Consider the following 25,844-nt stretch of genomic DNA (forward strand, 5'->3'; position numbering starts at 1 on the left):
GGTATGAAGGTGTAAGGCTACGCTAGGGACAATATTATATATTAATCGACGAAGCGAAATCGAAAGCAGAAATCTGCACGCGAGAAATTTAACCCAGCGCACGAGTTCTTCTGGCACTAGGTATTGTCGTAGAGTATACCAAATAAGTTCTTATGGCACACGATCAAACGCTTTCTCCAGATCCAGAATTGCAATGTAAAGATGGCGACGCTTCTCACATCTCCATGAGTAACCGCGCAGCGTGTATTGCGTCAGTTGTTCCGCGGTTCTTGACAGATCCGGCTTGATGCACGGTTATTTAAACGATTTCGCGAATACGGTGGGGAAGAATGCGTTCGAAAATCTTTATGATATGGGAAAGTAACCGGATCGCACCTTAATTTGTACATTTGCCTGGACTACCTCCCTTTTTCCACATTGGAACTGAGGTACTTTCTTGCCAGTCAAATGGTGTTTTACCTTCCTGAACAGCTCAAATGCGATGTCGTCAGGTCCTGTGACCTTCCCCGATTTCATTCGTTTTATTGTGTCCTCGACTCCAGTTGCGCTGACAGGTGGAACTGCTGCTAATGTCGACAATGATAATAGAAGTGGAGGATGAACAAATTCTTTAGTTGAAATCTGCACGAAATATTCTCGCCTTCTCTCTCTGCCTACAGTGCGGAGTGCTGTTGTTGATACCGCCGCTGCCCCCATTGACTCCCGGTCACCAATTTGCACGATGACCCCAAGTCAAACCCGCTCGGTGATGGTGGCCGGGATTGTGTCGCTGCGAGTTATGAAGCGGTACAGGTCTGCGACTCGATGCACAGTCATGTGCGCAAATTGGGGGAAATGTTCGATAAATCTCTGATGCAACAGGGGTGCCGTTATTTCTAATTCTAATAGATAAGAATAACTCAACGATAAAAAATAAGACCTTTTGGAAATTCCGAATTTTCAACGAATACTGTCTAGTGCTATGTGTTTTTGTTTGAAAATTTACTTTCCAAACAGATACTATCGATTCCATGTAGAAACTTTGCGGTCGGGCAATTACAATGAAAACACTCATGGGCGGACACCGACTATTCAATGTCGGAATCCTCTTCCTCTAAGCAGATTCCGTTAATGGAACAGTCGATCTCAAGTTTGGGGAGTGTTGATGAGGACTCAGAGGCTAATTCTTTATCGATTTCGAGGAATTCTCTCCAAGTTTTTCTGCCAACTGAAAAATATTATAGAACACGACGTTGCTAAGAGCAAATCATCCTCAAGGTTGAATTCTTCTGATTCAGAATCATTTTTGTTAAATCCCGCTTTTCTAAAACAGTTTGCAATTGTTACTGGCTGCACCTTAATCCAGGCTGCTTTTGTAAAATGCACAGGCTCCAAGACCTTAATTGGTTTCTTCGCCGAAGAAGTGTCAATGTTTGCCAAGATGTGTTTAACATGCATGCTTTGATAGTAAACTTTGAAATTTTTAATAACGCCCTAATTTAACGGCTGACAAGCTGAAGTCGTGTTGCTTGGAAGAAAAATAATTTGTATATTTTGTAATTGCAAGTGGCGAGGATGCGAAGCTACATTGCCTAGGAAAAGCAAAATTTTCCTTTTTCGCTGCCTAATTTTTCGGTCGAATTCCATTCTATACTACAGACATATGGATCTTAAATGGAAGACACTAGATAAGATTGTTACCGGACAGGACTCTTCGGATTATAGCACAGGCTGCAAGGACAACCGCTTTTTCATCTCCATGCATAGTCCAGTCCTAAGATCGAGCGTTTTCAGCCGTTTACGTAAATTCTGCGGGACTAATCCTATCGCCGAAATTACCGATCTTTTGTTGTCTCCAAGTTTGCTTCATATCGTCCGCCAATGGACCGCAGTTCCGAATTTTTCTTACTGTTTTTCAACAGTGTGCCGGTCCAACGATACGGCTACATAGATTATGAAGCTTGCTCCTTCTTCCTTCAAAAACAGAACTAGATCGGGTTTGTTGTGATTAACACTGTGGTCGGTGGCAATAGTGTGATAACACAGTAGTTTGACCCGATCGTTTTCCAAAATTCTCTGCGGAGTATACTTATAGTAAGGATGATAGGTTGTCACTAAGTTATACTTCAACGCAAGGTTTTGATGGAGAATCTTGCAGATAGAGTTATGACGACTGGTGTACTCGGTATTGCTCAACATCCTGCACGCAGATGTTATGTGCTGGATGAGAAGACCATCATTCACAGTTGCATAACCTACAACTGGAGTTGGTGATTGAGGAGTCGTGAAGGATGTACCCTTTGACATTTTTTGTTGGGATTTAGGTATGCTTTGGTCTCATGGGAAAGTACACCATTTGTACATTGTACACCATTTGTCAATCATTTGTCTCTTTCCACATGACGATATTCTGTTGGACTGAAGTAACATTCGACATGTGATCCCATTCTCTGCTTTTCAAGATCAAAGGAGATAATTTATCATCTGCCATGACGGTAGCCTGGTATAATTGGCTAGAGAATTGTTGTTGATTGCCATGATTTAATTTTTCCCAAACAGCTCAGTTTTAAGGACAAGATCCAGACGTCGTTCAAATTCCACCAGCAACTTCGATTTCATTATTGCCACAGTAGGTGTTGTTCCTTGGGATATGCCGAGGTATTTGAAGACGTCATCCGAATCCATACCCTTAATTTGAATGTTATTGTAGCTGTATCCTCCGTTGTCGGTGTGTTTCCCCGAACAATTGTTTTAATGCTAAATTCCTCCAAACCCAACTGCATGCCGATATCCTTGCTGAACCGGATGGTGATGTCCAGCAAGGAACGATGTTGGTTTTCGTCTTTGGCATACAATTTGATGTCATCAATATACATTAAATGGTTTAATGTACATTTCGGCAATATGCCACGTTTGACTTCGAACCCATATTTGCTGTCATGCAAAAGGTGATATAGCGGATACCGATAGCTATTCCGTTTCTTCATTACTGTTCTCAAGAGAAGAACCATATTCGGGTTGATTTTGTGGAAGCGTAACACTTGTAGTAACTACGAATGTGATATGGAGTCAAAGGCTGATTTATAATCGTATGTAGGCTGTTGGGATATTTCGTTTCTGGTGGACAGCCTGCTTCACAGCTACTGAATCGATTATAAGCTGTCCTTTACAGCCTCGGTAGCCTTTTGGGCATCCTTTTTGCTCCTCAGCTATCAATTTATGAACATCATCATGTTGCGAAGACCTTGTAGATGGTAGGAATTGGTCGACATTTTGGAGCGCAAGAGGCACTCTGTTTCTAGGGCATGAGAAAAGTTATCCCCTTCGAGAAAAATTCTGCAAATAATTTCGGTTAGACAATCATTTGATTAAAATGATTTGCCATACTCTGTGAATGCTCTTGAACCGCTTCAGCAGAAGTTAGGAATCTTATCAACTCCTGGCGTCTTCCAATTACCTGCTTTGTCAAAGGCTGCTTCTACGTCAGCTTCAGTAATGTCAGGCATGGTCATTTCGGGGAGGGCCTCGTATGAATGCAAAAGGTGTGGGAGCCACGCCGCTTCTAAATTATAACGGCTGGATTTACTCCAAACACTTCTCCAGAAGTCTTCTGCCTGATCCAGATCGAGGTTACTTTCCCTACCTGAGTTGGTGAGATTTGTATAGAATCCCTGTTGGTTGGTTGGAACAAGGTGTTGTCTGTCCTTCGCTCAAAGCTTTGGTAGATGGTAGTTTCCAGTGCTGTTCGCAACGCATCTGTGTACTCTTGGTGATGGATTTCCAAGAAGTGTTTACGTGACACGGCCAATCTCCTTTCTTAACTTTTCGACTCTTTTGTTGAGTCGAAATACCCAGAATGGTAAAATCCTCCTGCGCATACATCTGTTATTCACTCTAAGATGTTGATTATGGAGACAAATAACCATGGCAACTGCAACGTAGATCAAGTTGTGAACCTCTGTAGCAGTAATCTCGCTAGCCAAACGATCAGCCAAAATTCTGTCGCCGGCAACAATGATGTCAGTAGTTTTCGAAGTAAACTTTAGTCTTGAGATCTTTGGTCTAGCGTCTGGGAGAATCTCAGCATATTCTCTCAATGCAACCTGGAATGCGGTCAAAGCGTTATTATAAATTCGGTCGACATCCCCAGTTGCTAAGCTTCCTCTGACTACTGGGTTCATGGAATGTCTTACAGGTGGAGTACTTGTGTTGCTGCTTTGACTAGTCCGGTAAGTTGATGACTCCACACCGAGGTCAAGTGACACCTCTAGGAAGATTTGTTGTCTAGTTGGTAGGACAACTCGGTTGTTATTCACTAGCACCCGATACTGGCTGACGACGTTCTATTCCCGAACATGACTTCGTTCCGGAAATCAGATTATTAACGCGTCATGTATTCGATGACTGTATCGTGATGGATTCCGTTCCAAATCCGTTATAGAGTAATAGGCGCAGACGATAAATTCATTGAGTTGGTTCGTCCAAACCATACAACGCCTAGTTCTTCCGTCCCTGGTGGTTGACCGCATAACCACCAAAACATCCAAGGGCGAAGAGCCGCTCTAAGGTTGTTGAGCGACTTTTAACCGTATTGGGTACTGTCTTCGCAACCTTGGGGTCCTATTGAAATTGTTAAAAATGTCCCCAATTGTGTTCCCACGAGTACTGGGGAGGCAGTCAACCCTGTAAACGAGCCCCAATGTTGCAATGCCCCATGGTAACCTCCAAAGGTAGGGAAGGTATTTGGAGGGGAGCCGCTGAAATACAGTGTAACGTCACTGCAATTCATCCGATAAGCGCGTCGATTCCTTCACCTCGGATTACAGATTTGTTAAGGAGGTTTACTCCCCCTGAAAGGGAAGAATAGGTAAAGGAAGATGAACACAGACGGAATGTTCTGCTTGTCCGCGGCTACTTATTTACAAGATTAACTTGCGATATTCGTAGCTGACCCGGTATGCCAAGTCGTTGTCCCCAACCTATGACACGTGCGTGGTCGCATGCAGCTCTGCCTTTGCCGCTCAGGTCGGGACCAAGCTGGTGCGCCATATATAATATACACCTGACGCAGAAGCCCTCTGGGCAAATATGAGTTGTTAAAAGTGCTGCTGTATTCAGTTTGAACACTTCAAATGAATTGAATTAGCTTTTTGAAGAGGCTCCCTTAAATATAAAGTTAGGCCTCAGTAATTAAGAATAAACAGCTTTTCTGGTGTTCCTATTTGCCTTTCAATTATTCCAATCGATTTTTTCAAGTTCACTTATAAATAACCAAACACAATTTCATTTTCAAATAAATCCTTACCTTGTAAACATTGCCGCTTGTGATCCTTGTTGCTGCTGCTGCGCTGGTTGTTGCTGTTGCGGTTGTTGCTGTTGTTGATGTTGCAGTTGAATCTGATGAGGGCTTGAATGTGCATGTTGTTGATGATTGGAGTGATGATTTGAAGGGTGGTGATGATGATGGTGGTGGTGATGAAGATGATGGTGTAATGGTGGTGGCGGTTGCGACGGAACCGCTTGCTTATCTAAACTCTTTTCACTATACATGACGACTACTTTGAGTTACTTTGGGATTAATGAACATAAATCAGATCTGAGCAGTTGCAACAGTTTCCCTTAAATACTATCTGTCTTGGTGACTTAATTGTAACATGGAGTTAACTTTAAATATGTAGTGTCTATAGGGTAAGCTCCTTTTGAAAAGCATCTTGATGGCGAAGTATTGAAACTGATCTGAAATCATAAAATAAAAGATTTTTGAGAATATTCATTAAAATGCGAGTGTATGGAAAAGATTACAATGAAAACATTCTGAATTTCATCTAGGTATCACTAAGTAGCCTACATAACGACGAAATCTATGAGCGATACCACTAGCGGCTGGTTGTGGATAAAATCCGGCTCAACAAGTTGCAGTGGGCGTGTCACTTAATCCGTATGTATGATGATGATCCAGCCCGGAAAATCTATAAGGACAATATCTATGGTAGAAAAAGAAAGGGGCTCGTCTTCTTCTGAAATGGTACGATGGCCTAGATCAGGACACCAGACAACTTTTAAGGATATCAAATTGGTGACCTCGGCGCAAAAACGGGGTATCTAGAGTTCCTTACTAAGGCAAGCCTAGACCGGATGCCGGTTGTTGCGCCGTTGATGATGATGATGATCATTCAGAATACCGAAAATGAAAATGAAACGGTCTTGCCTAGGTTTTCTCATGAAATGCGTCCCAGGTATTAAGATTTCTGGTGACCTTTCCCTGATCTATTACATCAATATTACATTCAGAGAGATCAATGCCGAGGTAACTCCAACTTGATCCCACAAAAATCTGCCGTTTTGTTCAACAATCACCAAATTCAGATGTAACCATCCACAATTTCGACCGCAAGGTACCTTTTTCAAACACAATTACACACTTTCATAGCTACAAGCAATTCGTCCACTGAAGCAATTCATTATGATTGCAATCGATTGAAATCGCGCAGATACTATCTACACCCTCTTGTGACCAAAACAATTTAGCCATGCATTTAGATAAGCCTTTATTATGCCTGACAACTGCCAGTTCCCGTACGAGTAGGTCTACAAAACACTTTGATTTTCAGCTTTTTTGATTGAATGCGATTTAAATACTTTTCGGTACATTATAAATCACCCGACCTGGGCGGCAATAAATCAAGAAGGTGACAATCTCACAAGCGGTATCGATTTATCTTCAAGATTTGATTTTATTAATGTCGGCTCAGATTCAGATATTTCACACAGATAGCGAGGTTGAGTTGATTAAAGTCTTTTCTGAAAATTTGAATTATGAAAATTGATTTAAATGGACAAAAGATTCGTTCTGTGGGTTGTGTAGGTGATTCATAATCAGTTTAGGTCCAATGGTGCTGTGGTCTCCATTCATCCACTAAATGCAATTTCGGATAAAGGTATGACTTGCTTCTGCCAATTCAAATAGGGTACAAAACGCGCAACTGGGTCTTTTGTATTATATTTTAAGTCCCCAGCAAACTACTTCCAAAATCCTTCAAACAGCCACGTGTTTTCCCATGTAAGGTAAATCCCCGCATAACGTGTGCACCAATCCCAAAGAATATATTAATAAAATAGTATAAATTTCAAAACGGTCCATATGTTCATTTTACCATTTCCATATTGCACATTTATTATAATGCAAAAAATCCAAACGGCTGCCAGTGAATGGCTGCAAGTTTGGGACCAAACCGAGTACGTTCCAATATTTTCTCGTGAGGAAAAACTAAAACAGTTGCTCACGACTTGGCAGTGTCTGGCTGCATTTGCTGGAAGACCTTCCCCCGTAGAACCCACAGGGTTCCTTCCAGCAGTCCAACTGAACCAAAAAGTCTTTGAGAGGCTGAAAAAAAGAAGACTCGCTGCAAACATATCACAACAATTGCATTTTAGCAGCCAAAAGCAGCAACTGCAGTCAGTACAGATTGGAACTCGGAATATTTCTGAAATTGCAAAAAGTAATGCAAATGTGCAGTGGAAAAGTCGGTTTGGTTGTTTTGTTGGGCGACTTTAAGGATATCTGGGGAGTTTTGAATAAAATCAAGGGAATACGATCCGCGTTTTGTTTATATTAAATCAAAAACTTGTGTTGGGGCTATCGCCAGCAGGGATTGAAATTTGTTGGAAGTTTTTATCATGGCGAACTATGTGTACCGATTTATGCGAATGAATGCAATGTGAATGTACATTTTTTTATGATATCCGATAGGTCAGAGGGTCAGTTCTTTATGTCTCACGAGTCCAATCATGCAATCAACAGAGTAGTAGCCGATTCCACTCAAAAATGTCGGATGGAATTTAGATAGCTTTGCTACCAAGTTTATCAAGACGCGGTCGGGTAATGTCTCTTATGGATTTTATGCATTTTTGGTCAACTAGAACTTCGTCGATCGAATTTTCAGATACAGCCCCGATAAATGTTTCCATCATGGGGATGGTATTCATGTAATTGCTGCATAAATTATGCTTCAATACTACGTGCCACAAATTATCATCATTATCATCAACGGCGCAACAACCGGTATCCGGTCTAGGCCTGCCTTAATAGGGAACTCCAGACATCCCGGTCTTGCGCCGAGGTCCACCAATTCGATATCCCTAAAAGCTGTCTGGCGTCCTGGCCTACGCCATCGCTCCATCTTAGGCAGGGTCTGACTCGTCTTCTTTTTATACCATAGATATTGCCCTTATTGACTTTCGGGGGGGGGGGGGGGGGGGGATTATCCTCATCCATACAGATTAAGAGACCCGCCCACCGTAACCTATTGAGACGGATTTCATCCACAACCGGACGGTCATGGTATCGCTCATAGATTTCGTCGTTATGTAGGCTACGGAATCGTCCATCCTCTCGCCCATTCTGTAGGAAATCAGATTTCCCTCTTTGTCTCGGCAGGATGAATATCGAGGCTTCATCCTGCTGACTTATTGGTAAAACTCCCGCCTTCGGGCCTGGTGCGGTTGCTCCCTGTACTTTTCTAGTTCGCAGACTTGTTAGTTCTCCCAAGCTTCCTTGTTCCGTTTGTGAAGTCGCTCCTCCGCTCGACGGAGTTCGTGATAAGTCTCTGCGCGTGCATGCGTTCTTTGAGAATGCAACATTACTCGATATGCGGCATTCTTCCGTTCCGTTGCTAGCTTAAATTCATCGTTAAACCAGCCGTTCCGACTTTTCTTGCGGCTGGGATCAAGTATGTTTGTAGCCGTATTTATGATAACGTTCTTCAGGTGATTGTGAAGATCATTGGTTGATGCTTCATCTCCAGGACCTCTGTTGACTGCGGTTATTGCGGGATCCATTTCCCCCTTTTAGGTATCGCGGAGGGTTGTTTTGTGGATGGCTTCCGTGTTAATTCTCACCTGATTGTGAGAGGGGATTCTGGGTGGTGTTGTTATTCGACTTCGGAACACCATGCCAACGAGATAGTGATCCGAGTCTATATTGGCCCCCCCTATAAATTCTGACATTCATCAAGGCTGAGAGGTGGCGGCTTTCGATCAAAACGTAGTCAATTTGGTTGAAAGTGGTCTCGTCAGGAGGGGCCCACGTATGTTTGTGGACCGCTTTCCGCGCAAACCAAGTACTTCCAACAACCATTTTGGGTGACCCTGCTAATTTAATAATCCGCAGTCCGTTATCATTTGTTTTTTCGTGTAAGCTATGGGAGCCAACGTATCGTCTGAATACGGGCTCCTTCCCTACTTGGCTGTTAAAATCACCAAGTATGATTTTGATATCATATCTGGGACAGGCTTCGAGAGTTCGTTCTACTGCCTCGTAGAAGGTATCCTTCTCCGACTCTGCAGTATCCTCTGTAAGGGCGTGAACGTGAATGAGGCTTATATTTCTAAGTTTGCCTTGCCGCTTAAGTTTTCAAAGCCGATAACAGCAGGTTTCATTTTTTAGCTGACTAAGAAACCTACACCGAGCACATGGTTTACTGGATGGCCACTATAATATATGGTGTAGCGGCTCTTCTCTAGGAAACCCTTCCCTGTCCAACGCATCTCTTGCAACGCTTTTACATCAGCCATATATTGGGACAGGGCAGAGCAAGCTGCTCATTAGCTTCATCTCCGTACAGGGAGCGCAGGTTCCTTGAGAAAATGCGCAAACCGTTATTATATTGTCGTTGCCGGTTTCGTCGTTGTGTAATCCGTCCAGTCCGAGGCTCCTGTTGTGGCTTTGTAACAAGTGGTTTTCCGTGTATGGTTGTCAGCCCTACCCAACCCCCAACCTGGAGGACCAGTTGGTACAATTTGTCCCGTTTTTAGGCGCGGAAGACTCGCCTTCATTCTTCTCCCTCTGCAGCTTTTCGATAATAAAGAGCTCCCAGCCGTCATCACGTGGAAGTGGAGATAGGGTTTGGTAGTAGAGCTGTTGGTGTTGGCTCAGCAGGCATTTCCCAGGTTTTATGCTCCATCGTGGGTACCAATGCACGTTTCGCCCCGGGGACCTATACTTCCCTTTGACCAAGATGCTTGGCGATAATCAAAATTCGATTTGGCTATTGTCAACCGCAATAGCTACTTTGAATGTCCCCAAATACCTACAAAAGCTGCTACTTATTCAGAACTTAGGTAAACCACCGCTCCTCATATAAGCCGATATGTCTGGTCAATACGGTTGACAAACTATTTGAACGAGTAATATAAAAAAGACTGCTCAATATTGCGGAAGACGATGGAGGCCTTTCTGATAAGCAATTCGAAATTCCCAAGGCGAGATCAACTATACATGCAGTCAATGTAGTGCTGGTCATTGTGTGGCTGCAATAGAAGAAGATAAATGCTGTGTTGTCAATGCACTCAACTCTGCGGAGAAGAAGAAAGTCATGGTGGCCCATTCAAACTACAGGCCCGAAATACATTGTAGGGAGAAAACTATACTGGAAGGAAAATATTCCCTATAACTTCCCTATAACTTGCGGTATGCCACAGATAACAGTAGCAAGAAAACGCCTGAACAGGATCGCGATTCAAACGAACGAACCGATATGAAAGATCAAATCCTGAGGAAAAACTTCCAATAGCAAGAGAAGAAAACAACAGAGAAAATTAAAGCGTGCAAACAAATAAGGTACCCCAAACCTTAACCATAAAAAATATATGACTTATGGTTTCGTCCAGAGCGGAGGCAACTCAGACGCTGACTCACCTCTACCCTGGGAGCAACGTGACAGAAGTCGTTACATGGTGGCATCTGTTCCCCTAAGGCTAAACTAAAATTTTGTTTAAGAATCGAGGGATTCCTAAGCCCGCCATCCATTTGATGATGGACCAGACCAGGTGGAAACCAACATGCTCCAGAGCTTGGTCCAAGTTTGGTGGAAATCGCACTATTACTAACAAAGTTATAATAGGTCAAAGTTATCACTCCTATATAAATTCAAGATTTTGAATGTCAATTTCTCCCGAAAGTGGATATCCTCACATAATATAGTATTATGCGTATATTACATGTTACGTACTGATGTCTTTATAAAGGAAATACACAAAACCTTTCATACCTAAAGCGTCCAGCTTCCAGTTTCCCGACTTGTTTCCTTTTTCGGAGGAGAGCTATTTGTCCATGTAACTTTTGTGGCTCTTTCATTCTGAGTAATAAAAGCTTGTTCTTCTTTCCTGGGAGGTTAGTGGTGAGTACTAGGTCGAGAACAGGATACACAGCATGAAGTTCCTGTGTCCAATCTCCCATCATTCACATCCTTTCTTGCGGATAAGGGAACGCTCGGCAGTTACATTAAAAGCATGCTCATTTTCGCACCAGCAGATGTGCACGCATAGCCATGTTCTCAAGCTGGCTGGCTAGCGGTTCAAGGGTAGTATGTGCCTCAGCGTGTTGGGCTGCATGAGTATACTAAAGTAGTACACTAGTGTACTACAGCCAAAAACTGGGAAATGAACTCTGATTTACCACCTACAGCTCTGTTACCAACTCGGGTTTCTTACGCTGCAAAACAAGGCCTTAAACCATACCTGTAGGTATGGTAGGTATAAAAGCTATGGGAAGTTCACCCTGAAAATAAAGATTTAACATAAAGATCTAACACAGTAATCGAAACAATCGGTGCAGCTGGTTTAGAAACCACACCGTGTATCATCGAAGATGAATTGCTCCAGGTATGCAAAAAAATAAAGGGCAAGGAAGCTACTGGACCTGATGACCTGAAAACTGTGAAAACAACCGCCACGCGAGCCCAGACATGTCTGTACAAGCAATACAAAAATGCCTCGACAAGGAGATATTACCCAAAAATGGATACAACAGCGTTTGGTTTTGTTGCCAAAAGGAAACAACCAACCTGGCGATCCATCGTCAATAATTGCCAACAAATTGCGCGAAACAGCAGAAAATGAAAGGACTCTTTCTGATATGCAGTTTGAATTCAGGAAAGGTCGCTCCACCGTCGATGCAATAAAGGTGGTGGTAGACACCGGTGTAATTGCCGTAGAAAGTGAAAGATGGTGATAGTGCTCAATCCAATTGGCTTAGATAAGGTTTTCCGTTTCCCACGGTGAGCATCGCTTTCAAAATAGACAAGTAAATAGTACACGAGCTGCCAATGCACCCCCTTAATCACATTCTCTTCAAGAGTCTCTAGCACGTATATCGAACCTTGTTATTGATCGAATACAGACCAGCATGGAATCACCCCCTGAACATGAAAAAGTAACGTTTAAAGTCAAAGAGCCTATAAAACTTATATTTGCTGATTACAAAGGATAAAGTCCTCATGGAGTTGCGTCCCCTGTGTACTCGCGGACGTCAGCCAGTGGCCCATATTAGCTCCGAGCTGTTACTTTTCTCCAAAGGTTTTGAACCTGTCTTAAAAAGAGTAAGTTTGCTCTTACGGAATGAATGAGTGAATCTTATACTGGGCTTGATGACCATTTCAAGCAAGGGACTTGAATTGTTCCCATCTTTTAGAAGAGCCTCCGAATGGCGGGATAGACTGCAAAAAATCTTTGCTGAAGTGATTTGCTCTTCTGGAAGGTAACGCTTTTCTTGAGGCTCATACATCCTAAGTCCTTCGTTTTGAGGGTAGAAAGCCCTGAACTTGGTTCAAAATTATGCGTTTTCATACAAAAATTCTCGCTCTGCAAGAGAAAAAATCGAACATTTTGAAGTTATGATGTTTCTGGTGGTCAAAGGGTAGTACAATATAGGTCCCAGGGCGGAATATGGATTGGTACCCACGATGAAGCATAAAACCTGGGAAATGCCTGCTGAACCAACACCAACAGCTCTACTGCCAAACCCTATCTCCACCTCCACGTGGTGACCGCTGGGAGGTCTTTCTTAACGAAAGCTGCAGACGGAGAAGGATGAAGGCGAGTCTCCCGCGCCTAAAAACAGGACAAAGTGTACCAGCTGGCCCTCCAGGTTGGGGGTTGGGTAGGGCTGACAACCCTACACGGAGAACCGAAGTTAAGAACCCACAACAGGAGCCTCGGACTGGACGGATTACACAACGATGAACCCGGCAACGACAACGGAATAAAGATTTGCGCATTTTCTCATGGAACGTGCGCTCCTTGTACAGGGATGAAACTGCTGAGCAGCTAATCGACACCCTGTGCCAATATAGGGCTGATGTAACAGCGTTACAGGAGATGCGTTGGACAGGGACCGGTCTCCTGGAGAAGAGCCGCTACACCATATATTATGGTGACCATCCAGTAAACCATGTGCTCGGAGTAGGTTTCTTAGTTGAGGTGATACGCTAGCTCCCATAGCTTTCACCAAAATGCAAAATGCAAAATGCAACGGACCGCAGATTATTAAGTTAGCAGTGTCACACGAAATGGTTGTTAGAAGTACTCGTACTTGGTTTGCGCGGAAAGCGGTCCACAAACATACGTGGGTCCTTCCAGACGGGATCACTTTCAACCCAATTGACCACGTTTTGATCGAAAGCCGCCACCTCTCAGCCTTGATGAATGTCAGAACATATAAGGGGGCCAATATAGACTCGGACCGCTATCTCGTTGGCATGGTGCTGCGAGCTTGAATAACAATACCACCCAGAATCCCCTCTGACAATCAGGTGAGAGTTAACACTGAAGCCATCCACAACACAGCCCTCCGCGACACCTATAAGGGGGAAATGGATGCCGCAATAACCGCAGTCAACAGAAGTCCTGGAGATGAAGCATCAACAAATGATCTTCACAATCACCTGAAGAACGTGATCATAAATACGGCCACAAACATACTTGGCCCCAGTCGCAAAAGGAATCGAAACGGCTGGTTTGACGATGAATGTAAGCTAGCAACGGAACGGAAAAATGCTGCATAACGAGTAATGTTGCATTCTCCAAGAACGCAGGCACGCACAGAGACTAATCACGAACTCCGACGAGCGGGGAAGCGACCTCACGGACGGAAAAAGGAAGCCTGGAAAAACCAACAAATCGGTGAATTAGAAAAGTACAGGGAGCAACCGCGCCAGGCACGGAAGTTTTACCGATACGTCAGCAGGATGAAGCTTTATACACCTCGATACTCATCCTGCCGAGACAAAGAGGGAAATCTGATATCCGACAGAATGGGCATATTGGAGCGATGGGTTGAGTAGCAGCAGGAACACTCTCAAGACCATTCGATATCAACAACGGTCTACGACAAGGGGATGCCCCATCATGCGTCATCTTTAACCTGGCCCTCGAGAAAATGATCTGTGATGCTGAGGTAAATGCAAGAGGTACGACCCTCTTTAAGTCCACCCAACTACTGATATATGCTGATGATATCGACATCATGGAAAGGACCACCCGAGACGTACAAACTGCCTTCATCCAGATCGAGCAGGCGGCGTGATATCTTGGGTTGCACATCAATGAAGGCAAAACACAGCACTGGTCAAACGGGAAGAATAAAGATAGGAGAATACAACTTTGAGACCGGTGATAATTTCTCCTATTTAGGGTCGAAAATCACAACCGATAACAGCTACGATTGTTGTCAACCAACAGAGCCTATTTAAGCTTATAAAAACTGCTCCGCTCGAAACATCTCACCATAGGGTCAAAGCTCTTACTGTACAAGACAATGATCTTGCCAGTCCTCATATATTCCTCGGAGACTTGGGTTCTTAGCAAGAAGAATTGCGAACTCTTGGCCGCGTTCGAGAGAAAAATCCTCGGAAGAATTTTTGCCTCCTACATGAAGATGGACGATTCCATAGCCTACATAACAACGAAGTCTATGAGCGATACCATGACCGTCCGGTTGTGGATAAAATCCGGCTCAATAGGTTACGGTGGCCGGGTCACTTAATCCGTATGGATGAGGATGATCCCACCCGGAAAGTCTATAAGGGCAATATCTATGGTAGAAAAAGAAGACGAGGCAGACCCTTCCTAATATGGAGCGATGGCGTAGATCAGGACGGCTGACAGTTTTTAGAGATATCGAATTGGTGGACCTCGGCATAAAACCGGGATGTCTGGAGTTCCTTATTAAGGCAGGTCTAGACCAGATGCCGATTTTTGCGCCGTTGATGATGATGATGTTCCTAGGCTGTAACGCACTTGCGAATGCCAACACAAGTTGAATTTTATAAAAATTTAGTAAAAACTTTACAACTGCATTGTTTTGGCCCTTAGACATTGAGAAAGACACAGAAAACAACCGTCATTTGACCTATACCGCTGTGACATTCGTTGAGGGGCTCTAATTGCGGTGGCAATTTCAGTTCGTGTCGGAAGAATTCTGCGCGCATGACAAATAGTCACATTGGTCCTATCTTTGATAGTGATAATGATAATAATAGTTGGCGCAACAATCCACGGCGCAAAGGTATCCCACGGTCTCTTTCTTGTTACTGTTTTTATTTTCTCTTCATTTTTAATTAAGACTGTGCATCAGTTTCATTAACATTACAATTAATGCTGTGATTAAGTGGTAAACTCACAGTACCAAGTCAAACGCAAGACAAATACAGATATCCATAATGACTAGGATTCAAACCCAAGGCAACAGATTGAAATGCAGGCCGTCTTCCCCTACAATTCACGCGCCGTCAAAAAATAAAAGTTTGTTTAATACCAGGTTATGACAGTGCTTGGAACCATCGATTCAGATGAAAATATTACATACTTTATTATGCAGCGCTGCACACTAGATTTGAATTATAGATGCAGAGATCATAAAGACACTCCCTCAGATTTTATAAGGATCTACCACTGCATTATGTAATATTTTTATATATTAGAGCTATCTTAAAATGAACAAGTCTAGTGTAATGGAATTGAAATCTATATGAAACTTCCAGTAATGATTGGAAAATTGAAAAAATCAAAAAAAAAATTTTTTGATTTTTTCAATTCTTAATGCTTGGGGTGCTACGCTCCAATACTAGGGATCCATGGACTAAAAAACGAGGGAGTAAGTTGCTCCTCATTTAGTCCGGTCCACCATCAAGTGGATGGGTACTTAGGATCCCGCAGATCCTAAACAACGATATTGGAAAAGCTACTCTGTTCATCCGCTCATTATCTCTGTATTTAATACTGCAACCAACCATCATGTTTGTCGCCCAACTTGATATATTTTCACAACAAGTGAACGGCCCACTTCTAGGATAAATGGCAAATACCCTACACCTTCCTTTGGTTAAAGGAATCCAACTATTCACTACTTTACATTGCCGTGAATTACGCTTGAGCTAAATTGCGCTCAATAAAAGAAAACACTGCCATAATTGGAAAAAAACTGTAATTATACCCATATGGATTCGAAGATTTTTCTCAGAACTTTTTATTAATTCTAAACATTCCACAGTCACACCTTGAAGCTAATTTTACAAAAAAAGAGCTTTTGATCAAAAACTCGATCCACATATGCTATTTACAACATTAGTGCGTTTTCATAATAAGAAGTTCATATACAAGAAATAAATATCATACAAAAACAAAAGACTTGAGCGAGAAACTTTATTTCGTATAATATGAGGATTTATAGGTGCCCACATTAATTAATGACGGTTACACCTCACCGAAACTGCTAAAAATCAGATTTTATCTCGTCAAATCTAAATTGGAATGTTCATCAACTTAAACCAAAAGAAAATTCAACAAAAAAGTCCAAAATCCCGAGTCGGCTATTCAGTAATTATTCATATGATTGACATTGATTTTTTTTATTAATTAGCACTTAACGTGAAGCCTCAGCATACGCATCTCCATGTGATACATTCCGTGGTCTTCAGGCTATTGACATGCGAGAAACTGTCCCGTGTCCCAAATACATCATAGGTGGGTTCATTATCACAAGACTTCACTTGTCTTGACTAGAATTCTCCGTAAACTGATCGACCATTTGATGATCACATTGTTGCAGGCCGCACAGCGTATGACTATCGACCATGGCTCCTTCCCATTCGTCCACCGGTTCTTAGCTTAATTTTTCAATTCTTGTTGCTTGATGCCTCATAGGTCCGACAAGTCGAACAACCTGAACGGCACAGAGGAACAGGTTTCCACCGATAAAATGATACAAAAGACGGATGTTCAATTCAGAAGCAAATGACATTTTAATATGACCCCCGAAGACGTTGATTATGCTCCTGGACAACTTGTTTCACGAGAACAAAAGGTCGCCCAAAATGTTGGTAGTTTTATGAGCAATGGGTTTAGTTGGGGTGTGATCGATCATTGCAAGATGAATCTAGGAGCTAATCTATCTATTGGTGGTAGCCTTGAAGAGATTTTGTGGATAAGCACTCAATTTATTTACTTCAATGTCAATTTAAAGATACACAAAGACTATCTGGAGATATGTGACAGTAACATGGTCGGAAATATTTGTTTAAGTGGGACTTTTTTCCTTAATTTCTGTAATCAATTAGGATACTTTACACAAGGCCCGGTGCGAGGAAGATTAGCTAATGCACCGACCAACGGTTTTAATTGTTTAAAGATTCAGTTACAAAGAAAAGAATTGTTTTCCCACAAGAAGATTTACAAATATATATTTCTTGCTAATCGATCTCTCATTTCACTATTTACATAGTTCATTTGCAAGCCCATATGGCAATATACCCTCTTTTCTACAACCAATTTCGCAATATCAATTTCTTGCTCTCAAGGAACTCAAAGTAGATAAAGTTGCCACATTACCAATCTAACAGACAAGATCATCTATAAAATTCATCGAGTTGTACTTTCTATTCAAATGTTACGCGTAAAATGATTGAAAATCAATTTCTCTTCGTTACGGGTTTATTTCAATTAGTTAAATTCCGTCGAGGCCGACAATGCGATTATTGGGTTGGTACCACCTTATCCATGGGGGGTATTGAAAATATTTCTACGATATCTTCGGTGATTAATTCAATGACAATTGAATGATGTTTTTGTTATGTTAGAATTTCGTTGCGTCGAAGTGACAAGGTGGCTAAATTGAATTAACGTCTCATGAGCCATACATGTCGGTACGATTGATATGCAATTGTAGACATATTATAATTTGTTTGTTTAAATTAACATTTGGACCCATCAATGAATGTATTTATTTATATGCCAGAAGAAAAATGAGTGTAATTTGTGACATTTTGTAGAAAAAACCATAATAGATTAACTAGGCCTGCCCTAATTTTTACGAGAGAGTGCCTCCTACTTTCGCCAATTTTTCACAGCATGCTCACACAATATGACAATTTAAGTACGCCCCACTAATATATCAGCACCCATTTGTTGCTTTAGCTGATTAATAACCTGTGTGAAGTTGCCAAATCTCCCATCAGGCGTGTCCCTTCGTGCGGATAAGGGAACGTTCGGTGGTGCAGGGCTTCAGAAACCCAGTACCGGCGGTTTTTGGGAGTGGGCAAGCGGGCTCCAGGCGATATCCAGCGACCGCAGTGCTTCAGTAGTTGGAAACTTGGTTACTGTGGTATCTAATGCTACAAGAGAAGATTAACTTGGAGAGTCCCCCAACAGCCAACAGCCCAACAAGCTGCCAAGAAGAAAAAAGCTTCTTCGCCGAAAAAAGCTGAGCAAGCGGAAGTTCCGGGTAGTTCTTCGATTACGAACCCAACTTTGACAGAAGGGGACAAACCTACAACTCGTAAACCCGAATAATGGACAATGGTGGGCGGCAGAAGGAGAAAATGAAGATTTGTCCAGAAAGGAGATATGTCCTTCATGAATATCCTTCGGAAAGCCAAAGCGGCTCCAGAATTGACAAACCTGGGCGGCAGTGTGAGTCGTACAGTCGTAGGCAAAAAGGAGATCTGATCCTGGAGCTAAACAAATCTAGCGAGAAGACAGTGGATCATTTTCACTCTCAGGGAGAAAAGGTGCTAGGTGAGCAAACAGACGTGAAAGCTAGAAAGCAACAGATAGTAATCGAGTGCAAAGACCTAGACGGGGTCACATCACGAGGATATCTGAGCTACGTTAAGACAACAATTCAGCCTTAGCAAAGAAAGTGCCATCAAAAGGATGAAGAAGAGGTACACAGACCGCTATTATTAACTTGCCGGTATAAGCAGGGATTAAACTTATTACCGCGGGAAAGGTAAGAATAGGTTGGGTCATGCGCCGACTTAGAAAGCAAGTATCTCTCAAGAGATGCTTCAGATGCCTCGATTTCAGCAACTTTGCAGCAGCAGGTGCCGGCATATAGGAGGGACCTGAATCGTAGGGTTAAATGAGGTTAATACAAATCAAACTCAACCATTACAAAGCAGCTCAGGACTGGCTCCCGCAAACCATTCGAGAGTCGAATGTGAACGTGACGGTAATATGTGAAGCCTCCCAAAATTACAGTGGGTGAATGACTTATCGGGAAACGCGGCGATATGGTTATGTGGACGGCAGCCATTCAAGAAACAATGGCATTTCCAAGAGACGGCTTTGTAAAAACAAAAGTCAACGGCGTCCATATCTACAGCTGTTATGCTCCTTTTAGTGGAACATTAGCGCAATATGAGGAGATGCAAGACGGCTTGGTGTTGGACGCTCGAGCCTACAGCCTCCTACACCAGTAGTACTTGAGGCAAATACCAACCCATATAGTCTGAAGTGAGTCCCGCCGTGAGATCTCACCAGAAATTTTCTGGTACCATGGGAGCCGGAATAGCCCCCGAATTTACATGTCCCAGGAAAACTTACAACCCGATTATTAGCGGTTGGTCCCTAGTTGGAGTTTCCTGAGGGTCGTGGTTACATCCAATCGGACTAGATACTTTCGGGCCTCAAATGTAGAGTTCGGTTTCAACTCAAGTGTCGTACTCCTTAGTTAGATAGAAATTTTGGTAGGTCTTGCATGTTCCAGTAAGAATGCTGAGCGATGCACGATCATCTATCGGATGATCGCATTTCCATAGTGCCCTACGGATTATTGCTCCACCATTCGTCCAATGCGGCTTGCTATACTGCATTTGCGCAGCATGACTGACTATCACACCTAATTCTCCAGCCTGCGCCTTCCTTTATTGATCTTAAAAGGCGCCGTAGTGTTTAACAGCTAGTTGTAATCCCCTGTTGACATATTTTGTCTTGTTTGGATAATGTTTCTTATTTTGGCGTAAATGGAACTTAGCTCCAGTTCCATTACCGCTGACTCCACATCCAGGAGGATACCATCTTGTTGGAACAACGTTCCTGAAGTATCGATAGTGCTTTTTTAATGACATACTCAAGGGCCTAAGTTAAGCTTCCATCAGGTTTTAAGCTCTGAATTCGTTAGTTATTTTCGTTTAGAATGCTTTTATTCGCCAATCAGCTCAACTTCAATCAAAAAAATTCAAAACCACAAAATGCAGCTTGTGACTATTAGTGTGCAACTATTCAACGAAAATACGAAGATCTCCTCATTATATTGTCCACCCCATATAGGGAAAAAGAGGAAAACTTCGCTCAACCTAACCCAAAAATGGATATAAGCTAATAATTTCCAGAGGCAGGTGGTGGGCACAAAAATGTAATTTCCACTCCAGCAGTAAGCCAACTGACGTAACAAAAATACTTGATGTGATGATAGCTTCTACGAGGCATTTGAGCGGACCCTCGAAGCCTGCTCCAGATCTGATATCAAAATCATACTGGAGATTTTAACAGCCAAGTAGGGACGGAGCCCATATTCAGGCGATATGTTGGCTCCGAATTATTCAATAAACAATGTCACATGAAATGGTTGTTGGAAGTAGCTGGTTTGCGCGGAAAGCGGTCCACAAATCCAGACGAGACCACTTCCAACCAAATTTCAACGTGTTGATCGAAAGCCGCCACCTCTCAGCCTTGATGAGTGTCAGAACATATAGGGGGCCAATATAGACTCGGATCGCTATCTCGTTCGCATGGTGCTCCGTGCTCGAATAACAACACCACCTACAATCCCCTCTGACAATCAGGTGAAGCCATTCACAACACAGCCTTACGTAACACCTATAGGGGGAAACGAATGCCGCAATAACCGCAATCAATAGAGGTCCTGGAGATGAAGCATCAAAAAATGATCTTCACAATCACCTGAAGAATGTTATCATTGAGAGACAAAGAGGGAAATCTGATTTCTGATAGACTGGGCATATTGGGGCCATGGGTTGAGTACTTTGATGAACTACTGAACAAACAGAACATCGGTGAGATGGAGTTCCTCCCTGAAGACGACGGACAAATACTGCCACCACCAAGCCCTGAAGTAACAGTCCGTGTAATTCGTCAGGTTAGAAATCATAAGTCGCCAGGAGCCGATAGAATTACAGACGAATTGCTTAAATATGGAGGCGACCAATTACACCAAGTGGTTCATCAACTTATATCACGCAGGGCAGCAATTATAGAGGTATCACGTTGCTGAGTACCATCTACAAGATATTAATTAATTAAAAATTAAATTAATAAGAATGGCTAGGCTGACCCCAATGTGTGAGGCCAGATAAAAGTAACAGGATCACTCTCAACGGTCTACGACAAGGGGATGCCCTATCATGCGTCCTCTTTAACCTGGCCCTCGAGAAAGTGATCCCTGATGCTGAGGTAAATACAAAAGGTACGATTCTCTTTAAGTCCACCCAACTACTAGCATATGCTGACCATATCATAGGAAGAAAGACCCGAGACGTACAAAATGCCTTCATCCAGATCGAGCAGGCGGCGATTGGTGCGAGATTTTGGACAGCACATCAAAGAAGGCAAAACAAAATATATGGTGGCAACGTCAGCACCGAAAACTATCCAACCAACAACATCAAATTGCACTGGTCAAACGGGAAGAATAAAGATAGGAGAATACAACTTTGAGATCCGCGCACGGTTGTTGGCAGCCAACAGAGCCTATTTCAACTTACAAAAACTATTCCGCTCAAAACGTGTCACCATAGGGTCAAAGCTCTTACTGTACAAGACAATGTCAGTTCTCATCTATTCCTCGGAGACTAGGGTTCTTAGCAAGAAGAATTGTGAACTTTTGGCCGCGTTCAAGAGAAGAATCCTCCGAAGAATTTGTGGCCCCTGGACAATTCCGTAGCCTACATAACGACGAAATCTATGAGCGAGACCACGACCGTCTGGTTGTGGATAAAATCCGGCTCAATAGGTTGTGGTGGGCGGGTCACTTAATCCATATGGATGAAGATGATCCAACCCAGAAAGTCTATAAGTCTAACGTCTATGGTAGAAAAAGAAGACTAGGCAGACTCTACCTGAGATGGAGCGATGGCGTAGGTCAGGACGCCAAACAGCTTTTAGGGATGTCGAATTGATGGACCCCGGCAAAAAAACCAGGATGGCTTGGGTTCCTTATTAAGGCAGGGTTTAACTCGTTTTCTTAAAACGATGGTGCCTCTCGCATTTACATTAACATCACGGATCACTTTTTCGAGAGACCAGGTTAGAAAAGGTGCACGGATCCACCAGCGATTAAAAAAGCAGAAACAGAGCGGGCCATTGAAGGTAAGCTACTGCAATTAACACCATCCAAAGTCGTAGCGGCGCATGTAGAGTGAACAGTTAAGAACTGAACACCCCCACAGAGTGTAGAGTAAGTATGGGAGAATTTAGTCCGTAAGATTCCGGCATGCGCGTCCTAGATTCCAGATGGGTATCTAGATGGATTTCTCTCAGCCAAAGAGAAAAAAAAAACAAGTCGGGAAACTGAAAACTGCACTCTTTAAGCATGAAAAGTTTTGTGTATTTTCTTATGTAAAATCATTTGAGTGGACATTTGTCCTATTAGTACTTAACATAACATATTATGTTAGACTACTTATTTTCGCATGCTACTGACATTCAAAATCTTAGAATTTGCACTGAAGCGACAAGTTTTACTCACTATAACTTTGTTACTAATAGTGTGATTTCCACCAAACTTTGTAAGATTACCCTTTATATTGTAACCTACATTACTGAAATTTTATGTCAATCGGTATAGCCGCTTCTGAAAAAAATGCATGTGACAGACAAACAAACAGACGGACAGATAGCTAGTCAACCGATTTTAATAAGTTTTTTTTACACAACAATGTTATAATTATATGTCATTCTCTAAGGTATTAGTTCAGATAATTTTTAGCCTATGACTATGGCAGGCTATTATGAATCTAAGAATGTCTCGTAAAGGCAGGCAAGCAGGTGTGTAATTCCTTTATCGATCGTTCCATTGTATATTCTGAGAAACCCAGACACTAGCGTACGAAATGCAAGGTCGTCAGATCCTCTTACTTGGTCACGATAGCAATAGAGAAAGCCTCGACTATAAGCTTCCAATATAAAAGTTAAAGCTTAGAAACACCTCTCGAGTCTCCATGTTCTTTATCTTAAAAGACAACGATAATGCCCTTTTAGCCTACTATTGTGCCTAAAAAGTATTTCTCAAATGTCATATAGTTTTGACAGGTTCAGCTATTTCTGTTTTCTCTAGAAACAAAACACCATCAGTCTGCTTGTTAGCTGCACCACTGGCCCGCCAATACATCAAAAGTGCTTAAGTGCCAATCACCCGCATCAGTCAACCAAGTTTATCTGGCAACTGGCAACAACTCCATATGAGTACTGATGTGGTGCTTCCGGTTAATATTGATAACACCAGTTTCCTATTGTTCACAGCCAAAAGAATAATCCGCACGTACATATTACAATTCTCGTTACTAATGCACAGACGGTGAATGAGGATGTATGCCTGCTCCTAGTGTACACCAAGCAAATAACCAGAAAGTATAAATCATCAGCATGGATCAAAGTGCGGAGTAGGTGGGAAAGAGTAGATGAGAATAAAAGATATTTCCAGAGCAGTGAACGAGAAAGAACCAAAACTTATAACTTTATCTTGCTCTAACACACAAAACTTATTAGGAGGGTGGCCCACTTACTACTGATGAGAAGTTTAGCGTTTGTTCCCCTCACTTTTTTATTTTTTCATTAAATTGTTCGAAAGCTTGTGTTTCTTCGTGGGAATCCAGTAAATTGGGTACGAGCAAACTTTGGCAGCCACTTTTCATCATATTTCCAACTATGAGGTGTGGCGTCTTCTGACCCTTCGAAACTTCGAAGTTCCAGTTCATTGAAATTAATTGCAGTGTCCGCCTCGATGCGTCAGCTGTCAGACATCGGCATACCAAAGAGCGTCTTCATAAATTGCAGGCCTAAGATACAAGGGAACGTCGAAACCCCGCAAGCTGTACTTTAATGTCACCTCGATCGCGGCATGCAGGTATCGAGTTTTCTAGGCCGAGTCGTGATATTTTTTAATCCTAATTTTTGTTCTCCCTTCTTATTTGTAACTTTTTGTGGATCTCTGGACTATCTTCATAAGCCTGGCCTCCACTTAGGTGCTTGTGCACCTGCATGGTTAATTTTCATTGCTTTTGAGGCAGCTCTGCACTCGTTATTGAGAACCTACATAAACTTAATTTGGAGTGAAATTTTTAAAAAGATCGTTCTTATGAATGAGTGAACCTAACTGTCCCATGAACAGATCAGTAAGCGGAATGTTCATCTTTAAATTTGAAAGGGAGCTGACTCTAATCCTTTCGGCTAATTAGCCGCATTTGAGTATCCTCCCAAGTAGATGACCACGGCAATATTTTTAAACGTATATAGGTACTCCTTCTCAAATCTCAGACCCTATACTAAACTTCATCACTAAAGACATGCATTCCAACCTTCATTAGTAGAAACTCAAAGTGATACTAATGTTCCCTCCTTTTAGTGGGAACTGAGAAGAATCCGTGATACTAGTTAATATAATTACTTCTTACATGGTTGAAGCTTCCGCTTACCGGGCTATTGGTTAACCTCTATTGGGTTTGAAATTAGCTAATCCAGGTCACTCCATTGAAGATCAATGTTAATAGTCAGAATAAATCCTTTTACTGATTCACAGATTACTGGTTTAGATACTTCACACTAACATCTATACGTGATTTCTGATGTTCACCATTTCAAACCCTTGATGCACTACAAAGTCTCGCAGAAACTCATCTAACGACTCCGAACTTCATCCCATAAGACACATTCATTGCGCTCTTATATTATATTACCTATTCTCCTCTATAAACACAGCAACAATGTTACGATTATTATTATTATTTAATTTTAGACTAGGTAACGTTTAGGGCCAACATAACAAATAACCCACTTTAACCGTCCGCGACAGCATCCATATAAAACCAACACAGAAGATAAGAATAGGAGCCACCAGAATAACAATCATAACAATAGCAACGATTACTCTTTTGCAATCCAACAAGTTGAAGAAGTCAAGGAGAACGCAAGAAAGACCTCCAGATACTCAAAGATACAACATATTGTACTCATCGTCATATATAATAACCACAAGATGAAAATTGTAAAAGATAAAAAATAAATAACAAAGTTTTCTTTAAAGATGCATTTTGCATGTAGTATATTGGGGCTACGTATATTGGTGGAGTTTTCATTGTTTCATTGCGGGAGGTTAGATTTTTGTTTCAACAACTACAGCACAATATCAGGCAAACAACAATAGTAACAACGAAAAATTATAAGTAGTAATAAAAAAGCGACATTAAGGCAAGATCGAGGTTAACTCACAATAGCCATAGGTCCGGTGTTATATGATTTTTGATGTCTTTTATTCCTTCCTTTTTGCTGAGCTTGTGTGGAATGTCTTGGAACAATTGAAAGTAAAATTTGATTCAGTTACATGAGAGTTTTGTTTCAGTTACATGGGTCATCTTTTATTTCAGTAATTTCACTGATAGGAAACGTGGTATTGTTGAATGCCAATTCAATAGAGTTCGAGGTCATAAAATTGTCGCAGAAAGGAAATAAATTTTATTTATATTTTGAGGAATTTCCGATTTATTTCGAACTTAAATAAGTTGATTTTAATTTAA

The 25,844-nt window shown here is 42.0% G+C and overlaps 1 protein-coding gene across 1 annotated transcript in view; it reads right to left on the minus strand.

Moving 5' to 3' along the window:
• The window catches only part of LOC119660589 (neuronal PAS domain-containing protein 4B), a 402,201-nt gene that overhangs the window by 339,353 nt on the left and 37,004 nt on the right, over positions 1 to 25,844 (minus strand). The window contains exon 2 of the mRNA XM_038069258.1: positions 5,285 to 5,715. Coding sequence (XP_037925186.1) covers positions 5,285 to 5,529 — 245 coding nt within the window. The 5' untranslated portion in view covers positions 5,530 to 5,715. The remainder of the gene's footprint in view (positions 1 to 5,284; positions 5,716 to 25,844) is intronic.

Source organism: Hermetia illucens, chromosome 6 (genome assembly GCF_905115235.1).
Source record: "Hermetia illucens chromosome 6, iHerIll2.2.curated.20191125, whole genome shotgun sequence".
Taxonomy (NCBI): domain Eukaryota; kingdom Metazoa; phylum Arthropoda; class Insecta; order Diptera; family Stratiomyidae; genus Hermetia; species Hermetia illucens.